The 15,312-nt window shown below is 40.5% G+C and overlaps 2 protein-coding genes and 1 non-coding gene across 4 annotated transcripts; all 3 read left to right on the top strand.

Annotated features, from left to right (window-relative positions):
• The first annotated feature begins 6,481 nt into the window (after window positions 1-6,481).
• Window positions 6,482-10,883, top strand: LOC108032423 (brain-specific homeobox protein). The gene is made up of 4 exons (XM_017106243.3): window positions 6,482-6,981; window positions 8,067-8,335; window positions 8,871-9,173; window positions 9,916-10,883. Exons 1-4 carry the CDS (start codon window positions 6,533-6,535, stop codon window positions 10,182-10,184), a joined length of 1,290 nt encoding a protein of 429 aa, XP_016961732.1. The 5' UTR covers window positions 6,482-6,532; the 3' UTR covers window positions 10,185-10,883.
• Window positions 10,884-12,470: 1,587 nt separating this feature from the next.
• On the top strand, window positions 12,471-14,804 carry LOC108032647 (fructose-1,6-bisphosphatase 1). Of its 2 annotated transcripts, XM_017106595.3 has the most exons (4): window positions 12,488-12,570; window positions 13,124-13,188; window positions 13,578-13,921; window positions 14,085-14,804. In XM_017106595.3, the coding sequence occupies exons 2-4, from the start codon at window positions 13,167-13,169 to the stop codon at window positions 14,748-14,750; spliced, it is 1,032 nt and encodes a 343-aa protein (XP_016962084.1). In that variant the 5' UTR covers window positions 12,488-12,570; window positions 13,124-13,166; the 3' UTR covers window positions 14,751-14,804. The 2 variants fall into 2 exon arrangements, with proteins under 2 accessions (XP_016962085.1, XP_016962084.1); XM_017106596.3 differs by lacking the exon at window positions 13,124-13,188 and having other exon boundaries at window positions 12,471-12,570.
• Window positions 14,805-14,940: 136 nt separating this feature from the next.
• On the top strand, window positions 14,941-15,136 carry LOC122818902 (U2 spliceosomal RNA). Its single transcript, XR_006368385.1, has one exon. It is a non-coding gene; the product is annotated as a U2 spliceosomal RNA (small nuclear RNA).
• Window positions 15,137-15,312: the final 176 nt, after the last annotated feature.

Raw genomic sequence — 15,312 nt, 5'->3', positions numbered from 1 at the left:
GATTTGTTTTATAAATCTATAAACATATAAGATGCTTCCCTGGAAGTCATGGGCGCGTACACAGCAAACATATACTCACAATATATGAACTGCATTTCGACCAATAAAAAGCACATCTGTTGCAAAACTATCTAAATAACTTTTACGTGTGGCTAGTGCTTAGATTTGAATAATAGATAAATTTGATACTACAAAAAACCAAACGTGCGTTTGATGATTCAATAATCAGTCATATTTATTCGACTTTTAATTACTCCAGAGCAGCTGCCAAAAGTTTTATATTTGAAGCTTATCAAAATTGTTAAAAGCGATGGGAAAAATATAAACTACAAAGTGAAAGCATAACGGAGATTAACAGAATTGTAATACAATAACTAAATAGAAAGCTTTAAAACATAAGTTAGCATTTGATATATTTTGATATAAATAAAAGAAACCCACAACATAGTTATAAAGAATTGTATTTCATAATGACTGAACCAACAAACAGGCAATGGAGGAGAAAATCATTTAAATAATGCTAGCGACAGAAGAAAAGCAAGCCCATTAATATGTCAAACTTACAAACTGGAATAAAACGTATATTTAATAGAGCAAGGATCAATCAATCAATAATACATGTAAGATGAACGTCATGCGATGAGTTCACAATTTGCATTAACATTTTATAAGCCACAACACTCGACAAAAACAGAACAACAAAGTACTACTTTAACGCATTTAAATAAAAGGAAATTAATAAACACATACATTTTTGTGGTTTGTCAATCGGTTAAATGTCCTTTTTATCTGGCCGCTGCTTGTATTTATTGTGGTTTTTGGTATGGTAATTAGCCATCAGTGAAATTACTAGAACATGGAAAATAATGTACTCTGCAGCAACTTTTAGCACAATGTTTTTAATTTGAAGCAGTGCTGGTATTAATGTTCCGTGTCATTAGCATTGTTTAGTTCATGCGGCTCCCAGGTCACAGGTCTTCTGGTCCTAACAGCTATCCACCTCAACTCAGAAGGACCCTTAGACATAGGATACTTCTGAAATATATCGAGAATAAATGGACAATAATGGAAAACTATTGCCAGGACCTGAACTAAAAGCAGACGGACTTTGCAACTTTAATTTTTATAAAAACATATTGATAAAAAGACCTGGTTAGTCCACAAAACAAATGGTGTTTATAAGTCCTTAAGCTGCGGTTTCCTTATCATACAATTTAATTCATACCTAAACGTGTTTTACATTTAAACTATTCAATTCATTTCAAAAATATATTTATTTAAAAAAGGTTCCCAATTTTTATTACCCAGCTTGCATTCAATAAACTGATTGTAACACAAACAAAGCCAAAAAATTCCCGCTGATCTTTTCTTCCTCCGCTCTTTGACAGACATATGAAAGTGAGTTCAAAGAGGTGTGGTACCACCCAAGGTTATGCCATAAGTCCGTAATTTTATTAGCCATAAGCTTTGTCCTTTGCATGCATTTTACAACCTGCTGGGCTGGGAGGGGCAGCAAAAAAGAGCACGGGAGAAAATTAATTTGATTAAATTGCCATGGAGACGCGCAGCGGGTCAGAAGTGTGACGGGATGGGAGGGTAGCGATGTGGGATGCGCCAGAATCTTATCGCAGAATCAGTTGTTAGCCGGCTACTTAACGCGGAGGCAGAGCCACCACCGGAGGACTCGCCGAGCACATCCTTCGATGCGGGCTCACAGCGGTGAACGCACTAAATGATGTGCATAAGTGCGAAAACGTTTTGCACATGGACTGCCGCCTCCTCGCCTCCGATGTTTTATTTATTTCATTTTATTTTTACCCCGAGATTGCCTCCTCTCTGCTCTGGCTGTCTGTTTGGGTTGATTGACGCTGATAGGGCACGTGCTGGCAATTATTTTAGAATAAACATAATAAGCCTCTCCACGGGGCCAAATCATCAGATGACTTCTTCTCCTCAGCTTCTCGCTCTTGGGCACGGCCGAAATGTTTGCTCTAAAATAAGGATGCAATCAGATTAGAAAGGACCTTTACTTATTATAATAAAGCAACACGATTGATAGAGGATCTTTAATTTAAATATTAAAGATTTTTATCGTTCTCTCAATCTTTAATAATAGTTTTTTCAGACATTCAGGTCGCTGATCGCTGAGAAGGACTTTAATACTTTTGTTGACTAGATTTTTTAGTTAAATGAACGAGCATTAAATTAATAAAAATAAAATAAGTCAAATTAAAAAAAAATCATTTTCTTGGAGCACGCTTGTCCCTCTTCAGCAACCTTTAAGCTAAGATTGCTGTTGACTCGGAATACTGAAATCAACATCGTTTTTGTCTTGATATCGAGAAGGAAAAAGTGAGAAGACAAAATTCTCAAACAGAAAAGAACCGATATCGGATTTTTTAGTTCTCAATTTTTCTGGTTGCATGAATAATAAATTTGAAAAAAATACCTAACCGTAAACTATAATATAATTATTAAACTTGTTTATAAATAAAATGCTTTTCAAGATGAAAAGTGCACAATTCAAACTAATTAAATAAATGTTTTTCATATGGCCCTTTTATTTTTGACTCTAGTTTTGTTCGTCTGTCGCTGACTTCTAATTACTTGAGCACCTCATTACTTTTCATTTGTTTGAAGCCTTTTCCCACTTTCCTAATTGTAGGTTCCGAAACGGGTAAAACATCGAAATCACTGAGTTAGGATCGTTAGAACACCCACTACTTCCTCCCTCGAGGGTATTCGAATTCCCAGCCGACTCCAGTGGCTGCTTTTATTAACGCTCGGGCTTTGGGCGGTCGGCGGCTTATTAAAAGTCTCTTGTTGTGATCCTAGGCCCAGTAACCTTTTCGTCCTGCCCCTCGTCCTCGAGGGCGCCCGCCCTGACAATTAGAGCACTAACAAATGCAATTATCCTGGCATTCCCCTCCACTTGTGCACCATTCCAGTGCCTTCGCCTTCACCCCTTGCGGCACACAATTGCTCTCATTGGCAACAATTGTAGATGAACCCGTCGTCCGGAGTCACAAGTCCTTCAAGTCCTTTCCCAGCCAGCAAACAACAAAAATTCGAAGAAGAAAAAAAACTGAAAATACGTGCGGAGTGGAAAAAGGCGAGCTAGGCGAGTACAAACTGCCGGGGCAAAAGTTTCCCGAACGCGTGCCACATATTAAATTACATCGAAATATGTGCACACGATGATTTGTCGAAGGGCAGTTTGTAATTTGCTGGCATTTTTCGATTCTATCAGCCGGCGAGGGCACCATCGCTGTTATTTTGATACAGTCCTGGGTTCTAGGGCCATGTAGTGTGCAATTTAATTGAATTTATCGCGCGCAATTATCGTGAAATTTACTGAACAGCCGAGCTTTACAAACTGTGCGACTCTTCGGTCACGAAATTTCCGGATATGGCATTTATGGTGGGCGTAACGCAGCAATTTTCGAACATATTTCTTATTTAAATGCAGCCGAATAGCCATTTTTTGGGGAGTTAGGTGAGTGCCTACTTTTAGTGGTGATTTTTGAAAGGCCAGCAGAATATGCCCTAATTGGAGTGAATAATAGTCAAATCCTTTGTTGATAGCACATATTTTTATGTTTAACTTTATTTACAACCATTATATTTCTATTTAAAATTACTGTCCTTTAATACTTGAATTAAAAAGTTTAATTATATTGATATAAATACGTGTATACAAAAAGGATAGCTTACATAGAATGCAACAAGTATTTGCCTAATCAAAACAAAATATTTACCTATTTATATAAAATGTATCTACTTAAAAAGTTATTTTAAGTATAAGGCATACTCTATTAATTATGTTCCTCCATTTGAAAAAGAACCAATGTAAAGGAAGTGCCACTCGCTGAGGATGTGGCCACTTGAGCTTCTGCTCTGATCCCTGCTCCCCAGGACAAAGGACCCGCAAGGATGTTTAAGTCTTGTGTTGCTTGTAGCAGAAGTTAATTTACCGAGAATCAAACTTAAATGCGGAAAAAGGATCTGAGGAGATGTGCCGCCGACAGTTCACCCCCTATTCGGGAGACGAGCACGACCTATGGCTTATGTAACCTGATCGGGGACACACTTCAGCCTTGATTTCAGGGAATTATGCTAACAAAAAAGCAAGGAGACGTCGATGTCGACAATACAAAAGGATTTGCCAGGCAAACTGACACAAAATGCTGTAATTGCCCCCAGGAAGAGCACCCTCCTTGAGATTTAACCACAAAGTGGCTGGCAATTCGATGCCTCAGACATGGTAGCATTTTTATTATTATAAAAATTAGGCTTAGCCCAACTGACGGGACACGTGCAACAATGGAAATTAGGCGGACTAAATGATGGTTCAAAAATATGATCTGTTTTCAGACTTGCCACGGCCATGGGAATCTTTTCTCGCAAATCCTGTGACTTCGGGTTAAGCGAAAAATCAATAAACAACGAACGGTAGACATGCTCGCAGACTTGAAAAGTCCTGGAAATCTGCTTTTCACAACCGCCCTTTTGCACGTTCATGTCACCGGGTTAACAATGGATGACAACGAAGCGAAGTCTGTGGAGGTGGAGCAGCAAGTTAAGTGCTTTCAGCCAGGTGAGATGAGCTAAGGAGGTCTCCACCTCTGCTCAGGTCATCCTCTTTGTTGTACTGTCAGGCTCTGCAGTTCTAAAATCCACGGATTGGCTTATCTCTTAAATACATATTAAATGCATAAGCTTATAAAAAAGTTCTCAAACAAGTATAAATTAAATTAACTGAATGGAGTGAAAAATCCCCCAAACCCCTTTAGTTTATTATAAATAAAATGAAACCAAAGGTATAATGTAATATAAATAAATATAGTGCTTATAATATTTATAATAAACTTTTTGTGTCTTTATTAAATATATAATAATATAAAAAAACAACTAAAGTGTATATCCTTTTAAGACTTAAAAGATTTTTTTGGAGACTTAACTATTTTTTTCATAATTTAAAATTATAAAATTACAAATTCTAGATGTGAAACAAATATACCTAACTTAGATATTTTCCTTGGGCCTCTAATATATATTTAAGACTTTTTAGGAACAACAATTTTTGGATTTTATTTAAGTAAAAAGTTAACCTAGTTCAATAGTTTTTTCAAGTACATTTAAATTCGTGCCTAAGCGTAACCGAACACCAACTGGCCAGTAATTAAGTCTCAAAATATATAAGTGATTTAAAGTCCTTAGAAAAGCAGAGACATTTTGTCCCAGGGGCAGCAGCCTCATCATCCCCATCCCCATGCCAAGGCCCACCTCCCCTTCGATCGCTCGAATGCCCTTCTAATGCGCCCGTTTTAGGGCTTTAACCTAATAATGATGTTCGACTTAGTTTGCGTGACTTATTTTATTAATAAAACGAGCAAATTTGTCTTGCTTTTTGGTCGCACCGTCAGCATGCTCTTTCTCTCTCGGCGCTGCCCTGCTGTTTTCAGCTCGCCCGCTCTGATTTTGGTACTGCCTTGGCCCCCCGCGAAGGATCCACCATTCCTCTGGAATCGCTATAAGCTCTTCTCGAGAAAACAGGACGAAACAGGACGCATATAGTGGCAAAAGCAACCCCTTGGCCAGCGCTTCTCCGATTGGTGGCTTGCGGCACCGGAAGGCACGCCCCTTTTCGGGGGTGGACACGGGTGGCTGGAGATCGGGTGTCCTTGGGGGTGGTGTACGGCTATGTGGGGCTCTGATTCAATTACCCGCAACGGGAGCAATAATATATCAATGCAAAGCGGGTGGGCAGCCCCAACCCCGGGGGTACAGTCGCGTTCGCTCCAACCTAGCCAATTATCCTGTCACAGCGGCAGCAGAATCGATTGTTTAATTCAATTATAATAATTGTGGCATTTAATGCATGCACATCGTCAGCCAGACAGACAACAATGGCGGCCGTGACACGTTAATTATGACAAGTGGGCGCCCCGATGGGTGGCAAAGGGATATCGGGATGGCGGCCGTGGGAGCTCGCAAAATGGCGTCGGAGCAAGGACGCATAGTTGTGCAAATTATATGCGGTTAACAGGGGTCAATTAGGCCAGGGCTTAATTCGGGGCTAATCGGATGTCCAGTGGATGCCGGCAGAGAGCTGGGTGCCAGGATCGGGCCAGAGCGGGACGACCGTATGCGCATGCAAATCCAGGGGGTGTGTTCACGGACTCTTATATTCACGGGGCGGGGGTTCCCCCGAATTGCCGCTCTAAGCGGGCACCGCAAACTGCAGCGGGGTGGCGCAAGCAAGCTGAAGAAGGGGGTTATTTTTTCCTTTTTTCCGCAGGATGCAGGACTCTATCGCTGGCCCGCTCGCACATGTCTGCTGGCAGCTCGTTTAGAGCAATTTGCTGGTTGATGTGCGGTGATTGCCGCAAACTCAACGCGACCGTCAACGAGCAAACAACATAAGCGCGCGCGCCCGGTCCAAGGACATAGATATCCTGGCTCCAGTCTCCAGCCACCAGACACCAGCCACCAGCCACCGCACACCTCCTCGTCCGTCGCCTCCATCGAAATGGCAATGCTTAATGAGGCCAGCTTGAGTCCTGCGGACGCACATGCTCATGCCACCGGTGCCACCGCGCCCACGCACAGCAAGGCGACGGCGGCGGTGGCGATGGCCAGTGCCAACACAATGCTGACCACAAAAACGCCGTTCTCCATCGAGCACATATTGTTTCAAAATTTAAATAGTGCCAGCAACAATAATAATAACAATAGTAACATCACCGCCAATAGTCATAGTTATGTGCAAAAGAGTGGCAAAAGTGCGCTGAAAAGTTCGAGGAGCAGCTTCGCCCACGACAATAATCCACAGAAACATCCGTCGCAACATTCGCATCCGCCGCCATCGCATCCGTCGGCATCTGTATCCGCATCCGCGACTGCAACGAACCGTGGCAATCAGGCTGCGTCGGGATACGGCAGCGAGGACTACGCCAAGTCCCTGCACAACGCCCAACGGTTGGTTCCCACATCGATAAATTCAAAATAATACACTATCATTTAAAGTGAAATATTGTGTTACGGTCTTAAGTTATTACGACGACCCATCAAAATATCATCGAAAAACGAAGTAGCTGAAATTAAAAAATTATCCGCTTTAAAACAGAATAGTATAGTGAAATCATTCCACAAACTATATGATTTAACTAATATCAAACATTAAGATGGGAAAAACCTATGAGATTCATCTACTTTAAGGGGATTCTATAAGACGAAGTACTTGGAATAAATGAAATGTATTCTGTAAAAATGTGCCAGCTTAATCAAGGCTTACTGCAGGCTTTTTTCCTATCCATTTATTAATCAATATTTTTCAAGTAAAAGGTTTGATTTAATGTAAACTTTGTTTTCGTTTGAATTATTTTTTAGGTTTTAAATATTAAACACATAATATTTTTTATTTTACCAAGTTATTGGTTTAATTTATTTAGGAAAGTACCAAGTAATTCCTATTCCTTGCATTTTGCAATACATTCATCAAAAGTAATGAAAAAATTACCGCTTCCTGAGCAGGGAATCACAGTTGCAGTACAAACATTTGAATTAGGTATATAGCGATGACCTAATTGTGCACAATTCGTAAGGGCTGGAACTTCCTGCGCGCAGACGGCTGGAATGAACAAAATTAAAAACAGATTAAAAGAGTTTGCGTTTTGCTACTCACGATCCTTGAGGCCCACGGTAAACCCAAATAGGCTTATCAATACAGCAATAAGTATCGGTTTCATTTTATGGATAAACACTTCTATCAGTCGATGTTAAGTGACAATGAATCCATATGAAATGGCAACACGGTTTATAACAAAACTTTTCATGGAGCTTATGAAACACGCGTAACTAAATCAATTGGCTTTAGCTAATCATATTAACAATGGTAGGGTTCCTCCAGAAAAATACAAACTTTATTTGTAGTTAAAAAATATTTATAATTTATAGTGTTTTTTTAAATAGATCCTTGACTAAATTAGCTGCTGTTCACAAAGGAAACATTCATTAAAAGTAATAAGTATATATAACAAACTGCTAAACCCCTCAATTTCTAGGTCAAACCATCATTCACGTCCTGGAGCTTCCCACTACAGCGGAGATCAGGCTTCTCAGCAATTGGGATCTGCGGCAGGACAGCATCCGCCGGTTCCAACGCCTCAGCCACCACCTCCGCCGCCCTTGAATGGAGGAACTGGGGGATCCAATGGAGTATTGTACCCCAATGCCCCGTACACCGATCACGGATTCCTTCAAATGACCCTCGGCTATCTGTCTCCGTCGTCTGGTACTTACAAGTCCGTGGATCCCTACTTTCTGTCACAAGGTTTGTGTTGTTTTCTTTATAAGATAAGATAAGAATGTGGTTCCCATATTTTTAAGGGATTCGATGATTATTTTAGGCACATTAATAGCTGTAATCATGTTCCTTAGAAAATTTAAATTAAAAACGAATATAAAGTCTTAAAGGGAGTCCTCTTTTGTAAAAGAAAGGTCGAAGTTTGAGGTCTGTTTCTCCGCTTTTTCCACGTGCAAAATGAACACATGTCGTATGAGTGATATTTGTAATCTTTATATGAATGAATCAAGTTAAATTATATCAGAAACTTGAAAACTATTGGCCATCTGTTAAAAGAGCAATTAACAAACTAAATGTTATTAAGATAAGCACTACCCGAATCTTTTTCTGATTCCTCGACTATAAAGAGAATGATAATGTTGTTATGGTGCGCAAATTAGAAAGACACCACTGACTACCTCATTTGAGGACTCTGAAAGTCGGTGTAAATGGCAATCAACACCGAAAGTTTCGATTTTGCCAACTATAACGAAGTTAAAAATTTCGGCATCCGACCTTTCAGCCAGCCTTTTCGGGGGAGCGCCCTTCTTCGGAGCACCAGGCTGTGTGCCGGAACTGGCCCTCGGACTGGGAATGGGCGTGAATGCCCTGCGCCACTGCCGCCGGAGGAAGGCCCGCACGGTGTTCAGCGATCCGCAGCTGTCCGGCCTGGAAAAACGCTTCGAGGGCCAGCGATACCTCTCGACGCCGGAGCGCGTGGAGCTGGCCACTGCCTTGGGACTCAGCGAGACCCAGGTGAAGACCTGGTTCCAGAACCGCCGCATGAAGCACAAAAAGCAGCTGCGCCGGCGCGACAATGCCAATGGTGAGTATTCTCAACTACCAATGTTACTAGCTTATAACAATATTAGTTTATACACAGTACACAGAGTACAAAATATAGCTATTATAAGAAAAATTCCATTCCTGTTTGGTTCCATATAAAAATACCAAGTCGTTCGTAATATTTCTAGGACTTTAATGCATAAATTAGTTATGAAGCACCCACATTGGCCAAAATTGGTTTAATTAAAATGCTCAATGCTTAATTTTTTTAAAAATTTAAAAAGATACCTAATCATTTTGAAGACCAAAACCTTTTTCTAAAATTAAAAAAAAAAAAAACATTTTCCCAGAGTGACTAAAAATTTTATTTGTGTGAAAATCGTAATTAAAAGTCATGTCATAAAGAAATATTTCAGGAGAGAACGTTTTGTATTTTCTATTTACCAAAAATGCTAGTTATTTTATTTAATGGAGACGCAGTGACAATTGCCTGCTGCACAACAATTAAATATTTAAATAAACCATAAAACAAGTCAAAGGCATGAATAGAAGTCCACTGTGGTTTTTGAAATGTTCACAAAGCTCAAAGAACTAGACCACTTCAAAATAGTTGAAGAGACAAGGGAGTGTGAGTAGTTTCTTTGTGGAACTTTTGGACTTTCAATTAGACCTTTTGGCTTTTAGCTGGCTCCGTGAGTTGCGAAAAGTTTTGCTCAAGTTTCTTGCCAAATCAAATTAGTTCTAAATTTTGTGGAAATTTCTTTGACTCTTCCCTGCCGCAGAGCCCGTCGACTTCTCACGCAGCGAACTGGGAAAACAGCCGGGCGAGGCCACCTCTTCCTCCGGAGATTCCAAGCACGGCAAAATGAATCCCGGATCCGGCGGCACGCCCACTCAGCCCCCAAGTGAGCAGCAGCAACTGCAGATGTGCCTCATGCAGCAGGGATACTCCACGGACGACTACTCCGACCTGGAGGCGGACAGTGGCGACGAGGACAACTCCAGCGACGTGGACATCGTGGGCGATGCGAAACTCTACCAGTTAACATAGATAGTTCGATCGGGAAGAAGAGCTGAGTCTTAAAATAGTAATGTTTTCGGTATTTTAGTTGGGGAAATGCAACTTTTGGTATTTTTTAATTTATTAGTCTTTAAATCTTGTTAAATATTGAAAAACTGCCCAACACAAGTAATTTTACAATTTTAATCACCATTTAGATTAACCACAAACTTTCATATATCTTTTGCAACAGTTAAAAGAGCTTTACATTGAAAACCTAAATATATTTTACATTCTGTGTGCCACAAAACCACATGGTATATTGTTATCAACCCTTACCACATTTGATATATAAATAGTTATGTTATATCAGCAATACCAAGGTTTACTAATCATATCTAAGAGTATATTTTTAGGAAACAAAAGACAGTTTTTTTGAGTTTTGTCAAATTTACCCCTTAGTTACTCACCTTTTAAAGATTATTTTATAGAACTTAGATAAGGAAGAACAACAATTTTCTAATACTGAAGTTGCATTTCTCCCAAATATTTGAATTGAAAAGAAACCCCCTGTAAATACTAACAAGTTCTTGAACGAGCTGCATTCTAGTCATGTATTAAGTCTTAACTCTAATCAAATTTAGTGATTGTATTCGAGAACTTCCATTTTAAGGTATTTTATTTCCCTGCGACGTCTTATCCGGAACATAGTGCTTACAATAAACCAAACAGAGCAGAGTTATGAGAATACTCGAAAAGTGTTACTGGGTCGGGGACCTCTTCCTCCTCGCCGGGCAATCAAATCCAATTGAGAACATAAAGTAGCAACTAATATGGTTAAACATCGGGCATTTCAGAATGGGGTTGACGCCGACTGCCACGCCCTGCGCATGTCCCTGGGCCCGTGGGCGGGCGGCACCAGGAAAGATTGGATTTAAATGGGGTGGATGGAAATGCACTTAACAATGGAAAAATAATTGCGGGTTTTCAGCCAGCCATTTTAGTCGGTTGTGATTGTTAAGTGTGGGCGGTGAATGTTAAATGTTTCAAATTGATTGGTAATTATGGGTTAACAGGAATGCTCACAAAAAAGTAAAAAATACAATAGGAAGGATCTGATGGTCCATATTTAAAGCTAGTGTGATTTGGTTTATTTAAAACACAATTTATAAAAGCAATTCATTGACGACTGTGAACTTATTAATTGACGTCAAGGAAGCAAAGTTCGCATAAGTAGGCAATCTTCTTATGATTATAAATGTAAGCAGAACCAATAGACATACAAACCTTCATATATTTCTACAACATTTTAGAATTTATAGAGTGTGTCTTGTTTTATGCTCATTGGTAGACACACTCTAATCAGAAGCAAATTAGCAAAAAATCAGGAGATTGCCACGAAATAAAATACAATCTGAGGTCGAAGCAATGACAAGGCGCAGCCGCTTTAGTTGCTGGTATTTTCCAACCGCATACATACATTGGTAAGTAGCACTACTTCTAGGCTTATCTCATTATTGATAGAGCTAAGTGAAAACAATCTACTGCAGACGAGCCTCCGTCGACTAGCCTGAGTTGGTAATATAAATCACACACGCCACTTGGTACCTCAGAAACGTACAATGTTTTTATTCTGACACCTATAGATTAAGTGAGTAAGAATGGGAAAATTTATAAGATACTTATAAAATATTTGAAAATGGGCTTTTAATGAAGCACGTTATTACTCGTTGGGCAAAAAGCAGGGTGATATGCTCCACTCTCTTTATTTTTGACTCCCTCTTAATTTCTTCAAGCCATATGTCTGCAGCTTATGCTCCCCATCTGCATTCTCTTCCACTCCGTCACTCTCTTTTCTATATACTTTTTTCAGTATATACATATGTTATTTACATGCTATCAGTAGTGTTTGCCGTTGAAAACAAAACAAAAAGTAAGAGGAAAAAGCAATGACGAGTTTATAGTACCCTATCTATGAAGATCCCTAAACTTTAATAATATTTCTTACAATATTTTATTTATAAATATTTACTTGTACATTAAACTTTCTTTTTCTGGGATAGCATAAAATGTATACTATACATAATATATATATATAAGTATGGTATAAAATAGTTTATAGTGATATGATAGGAAATATACTGTTCTGATTTTTTATGATAAGTGTTAATTTGGATTAAGATATAGGATGGTGGCATGTACTTTTCCGATTTTTATGATAAATATTAATATCATATCAAAGTTAGGATGGTAGGGTGTACTTTCCAACCTGCCCACCTAGTGCATATACCCTCTATGAGGGCGTGGCAGACAGTGACGTTTCGCTGCCTTTTTTTCGCTGTCGTCGTGGACGTGGACTAGAGCCAAAAAACAGTCTCTTCAGTTCAGTCGTCGACCGCGGTTCGTTGTTTTGTTTGCCAGTCTTCCCCGATTTGTTGTAAGTGAAAGTGCATTTCGATCCCCTGGGTTTGTTCTTCGAAGCTTCACAAATGTTTGGGGTCAACCGCAGTGTTAAGGACAAGTCTGAAAGTCATTTAGTTCTCTTTATCACAGATGAACGGCACAGATATACCTATATTTGTCTATAGATACTCGGTTTACTTATACCCTATGCGTTGGTATACACACTCAGCTAATCGGGTCTGCTTGGAGACGTTCCAAAAATAAATAAGGGGGCACGTGTCGGTGTATTAAAACGGCCGGCAGAAATATTATTTTGCCCGGTTCTATACGTTTGTCCATGATACACTAATACGACTTTTTGTAGAACAGGTTATCAGCTAGTAAAAAAAAAACCAAATAACAAGCAGACAACACAGCCGCAAACCCAAACACGCATAGCCTGGGTGACAAGTTATTGATAGTGATTTTTTATGCAACAAGCCCCCGAAAAACCACTCGAGGGGTCACTGGTGTGACCTTTCCGTAGGAGAACAGACCCTCTTCCCTAACAATTTGGTGTTTGTTTTTATTTTGATGGATCCCCACAGGAACCGCATCATTTAGAGAGCGTACATATAAGAATAACCAATAATGGCGGCCAGTAACGGTGATTGTAAGTGAAGTTGCCTCCTGCTTCCTGCTCCTTGAATGTTGCCTGGCTCCTTTTTCCAACTCACCCTTCCTATATAGTATTCCCGCCTGCACTTCTTGTTCCTCTGAACGGAGATAATATTAACCTGTTGCTGAGCTAAAAATATAATGATTTATTGCTTTACCGCAGAATCCCTTCTTTTGTTGATCCCTTCCATAGTCCTTCCCCAAACGTATTCAAAATGTAGATGCATTATATACCTTTAAAAGATTAACTTTATGTTTTTTTAAAACCACCCAAAAGTTGATACAACTTGACTAATCCCTAATCCATGTGCTAATCCTTTCCTAATAGTACTCAACCGAAAACAGTTCTCCCATTTAATGTATTATATTATAATTTTCCAATAGCCAAAATGAGCCAACAGGGACCAGCCTTCGACTCCAATGCGATGACGCTTACGCGTTTCGTGTTGCAGGAGCAACGTAAGTTCAGGAACGCCACCGGAGATCTCTCACAGCTGCTGAACTGCATCCAAACGGCGATCAAGGCCACTGCCTCCGCGGTCCGGAAGGCAGGTATCGCCAAGCTCCATGGAATTGCGGGCGACGTGAATGTCCAGGGCGAGGAAGTCAAGAAACTGGACGTGCTCTCCAACGAGCTGTTCATCAACATGTTGAAGTCCTCATACACCACATGCCTGATGGTCTCCGAGGAGAACGAGAAGGTGATCGAGGTGGAAGTGGAAAAACAGGTAAGGCTGCATATTTCAATGCAAGGCATTATGATCGCTATGAAATTTGGTATGTGGGTGTTAATTATAAAAGCAACGTTTTTAGACTTAAGATAGGAAGTCTATATCTTCAAGCCTTAATAAATATCATAGCATGAATATTATATTGAATAACTTTTACCAGGGTAAATACATTGTGTGCTTCGATCCCCTGGACGGGTCCTCCAACATAGACTGCCTGGTGTCGATCGGTTCGATCTTCGCCATCTACCGGAAGAAGGGTGATGGTCCGCCCACCGTGGAGGATGCACTGCAGCCTGGAAATCAGTTGGTGGCCGCTGGCTATGCGCTCTACGGCTCGGCAACAGCCATTGTCCTGGGTCTCGGTTCCGGAGTGAATTGTTTCACCTATGATCCGGCCATTGGAGAGTTCATCCTGACCGATCCTAATATGAGGGTGCCCGAGAAGGGCAAGATCTACTCCATCAACGAGGGCTACGCCAGTGACTGGGAAGCGGGCGTATTTAACTACATTGCGGCCAAGAAAGATCCCGCCAAGGGCAAGCCCTATGGAGCCCGTTACGTGGGTTCCATGGTCGCAGATGTTCACCGCACCATCAAATACGGTGGCATCTTCATCTACCCGGCCACCAAATCCGCCCCCAACGGCAAACTCCGCCTTCTGTACGAGTGCAACCCTATGGCCTATCTGATCATTCAAGCCGGTGGACTGGCAAGTGACGGTAAGATCAGCATTTTGGACATCGTGCCCAAGAAGATTCACGAACGCAGTCCCATATTCCTGGGCTCCAAGGCCGATGTGGAGGAGGCGCTGAGCTACTTGAAGTGATGTTGTAAATACTCTAATTTATCAATAAAGGACCTTTTAATTTTTGCTAAGTAATCCCAGCAACCACCCCATCCTACCCCTCAAAGTATACATAAGAAACCAGGCAACAATTTTAAAGATGTCTGTGAATAATTCCCAACTAGTTCTAACTGCATTTGAATGAAGTGCTTCGTTAGGGGTTGGCAGAGTTATCGCTTCTCGGCCTTATGGCTAAGATCAAAGTGTAGTATCTGTTCTTATCAGCTTAACATCTGATAGTTCCTCCATTGGAGGACAACAAATGTTAAACTGATTTTTGGAATCAGACGGAGTGCTAGGGGCTTGCTCCACCTCTGTCGCGGGTTGGCCCGGTATTGCAGTACCGCCGGGATTTCGGCCCAACTGAATAATAAATTTTAGACCAAATAGGAGAGTAATTTTGAACACAAAAAGTCTGGTGTTAGCAGTTCGTTTTTCAGACTGTCTCGTCTCAAAAAATAGACTTAATTCATTTTGTGTACACTTTAAAAGTTTTTGTGAGATTATAATATGTACTCACTAAGTAAAAAATATGCCTGTTGCC

The sequence above is a fragment of the Drosophila biarmipes genome, chromosome 2L (genome assembly GCF_025231255.1).
Source record: "Drosophila biarmipes strain raj3 chromosome 2L, RU_DBia_V1.1, whole genome shotgun sequence".
Lineage (NCBI taxonomy): Eukaryota > Metazoa > Arthropoda > Insecta > Diptera > Drosophilidae > Drosophila > Drosophila biarmipes.
This window is presented reverse-complemented; position numbering and strand designations above follow the sequence as displayed.

Bases quoted from the DNA above. Each gene is read 5' to 3' on its own strand.
- LOC108032423 (XM_017106243.3), top strand. From the start codon at position 6,533: ATGGCAATGCTTAATGAGGCCAGCTTGAGTCCTGCGGACGCACATGCT. The intron at 8,336-8,870 runs GTTTGTGTTGTT...CCGACCTTTCAG, and splicing joins TCCCTACTTTCTGTCACAAG to CCAGCCTTTTCGGGGGAGCG. The intron at 9,174-9,915 runs GTGAGTATTCTC...TCCCTGCCGCAG, and splicing joins CCGGCGCGACAATGCCAATG to AGCCCGTCGACTTCTCACGC.
- LOC108032647 (XM_017106595.3), top strand. From the start codon at position 13,167: ATGGCGGCCAGTAACGGTGATT. The intron at 13,189-13,577 runs GTAAGTGAAGTT...ATTTTCCAATAG, and splicing joins GGCGGCCAGTAACGGTGATT to CCAAAATGAGCCAACAGGGA. The intron at 13,922-14,084 runs GTAAGGCTGCAT...AACTTTTACCAG, and splicing joins AGGTGGAAGTGGAAAAACAG to GGTAAATACATTGTGTGCTT.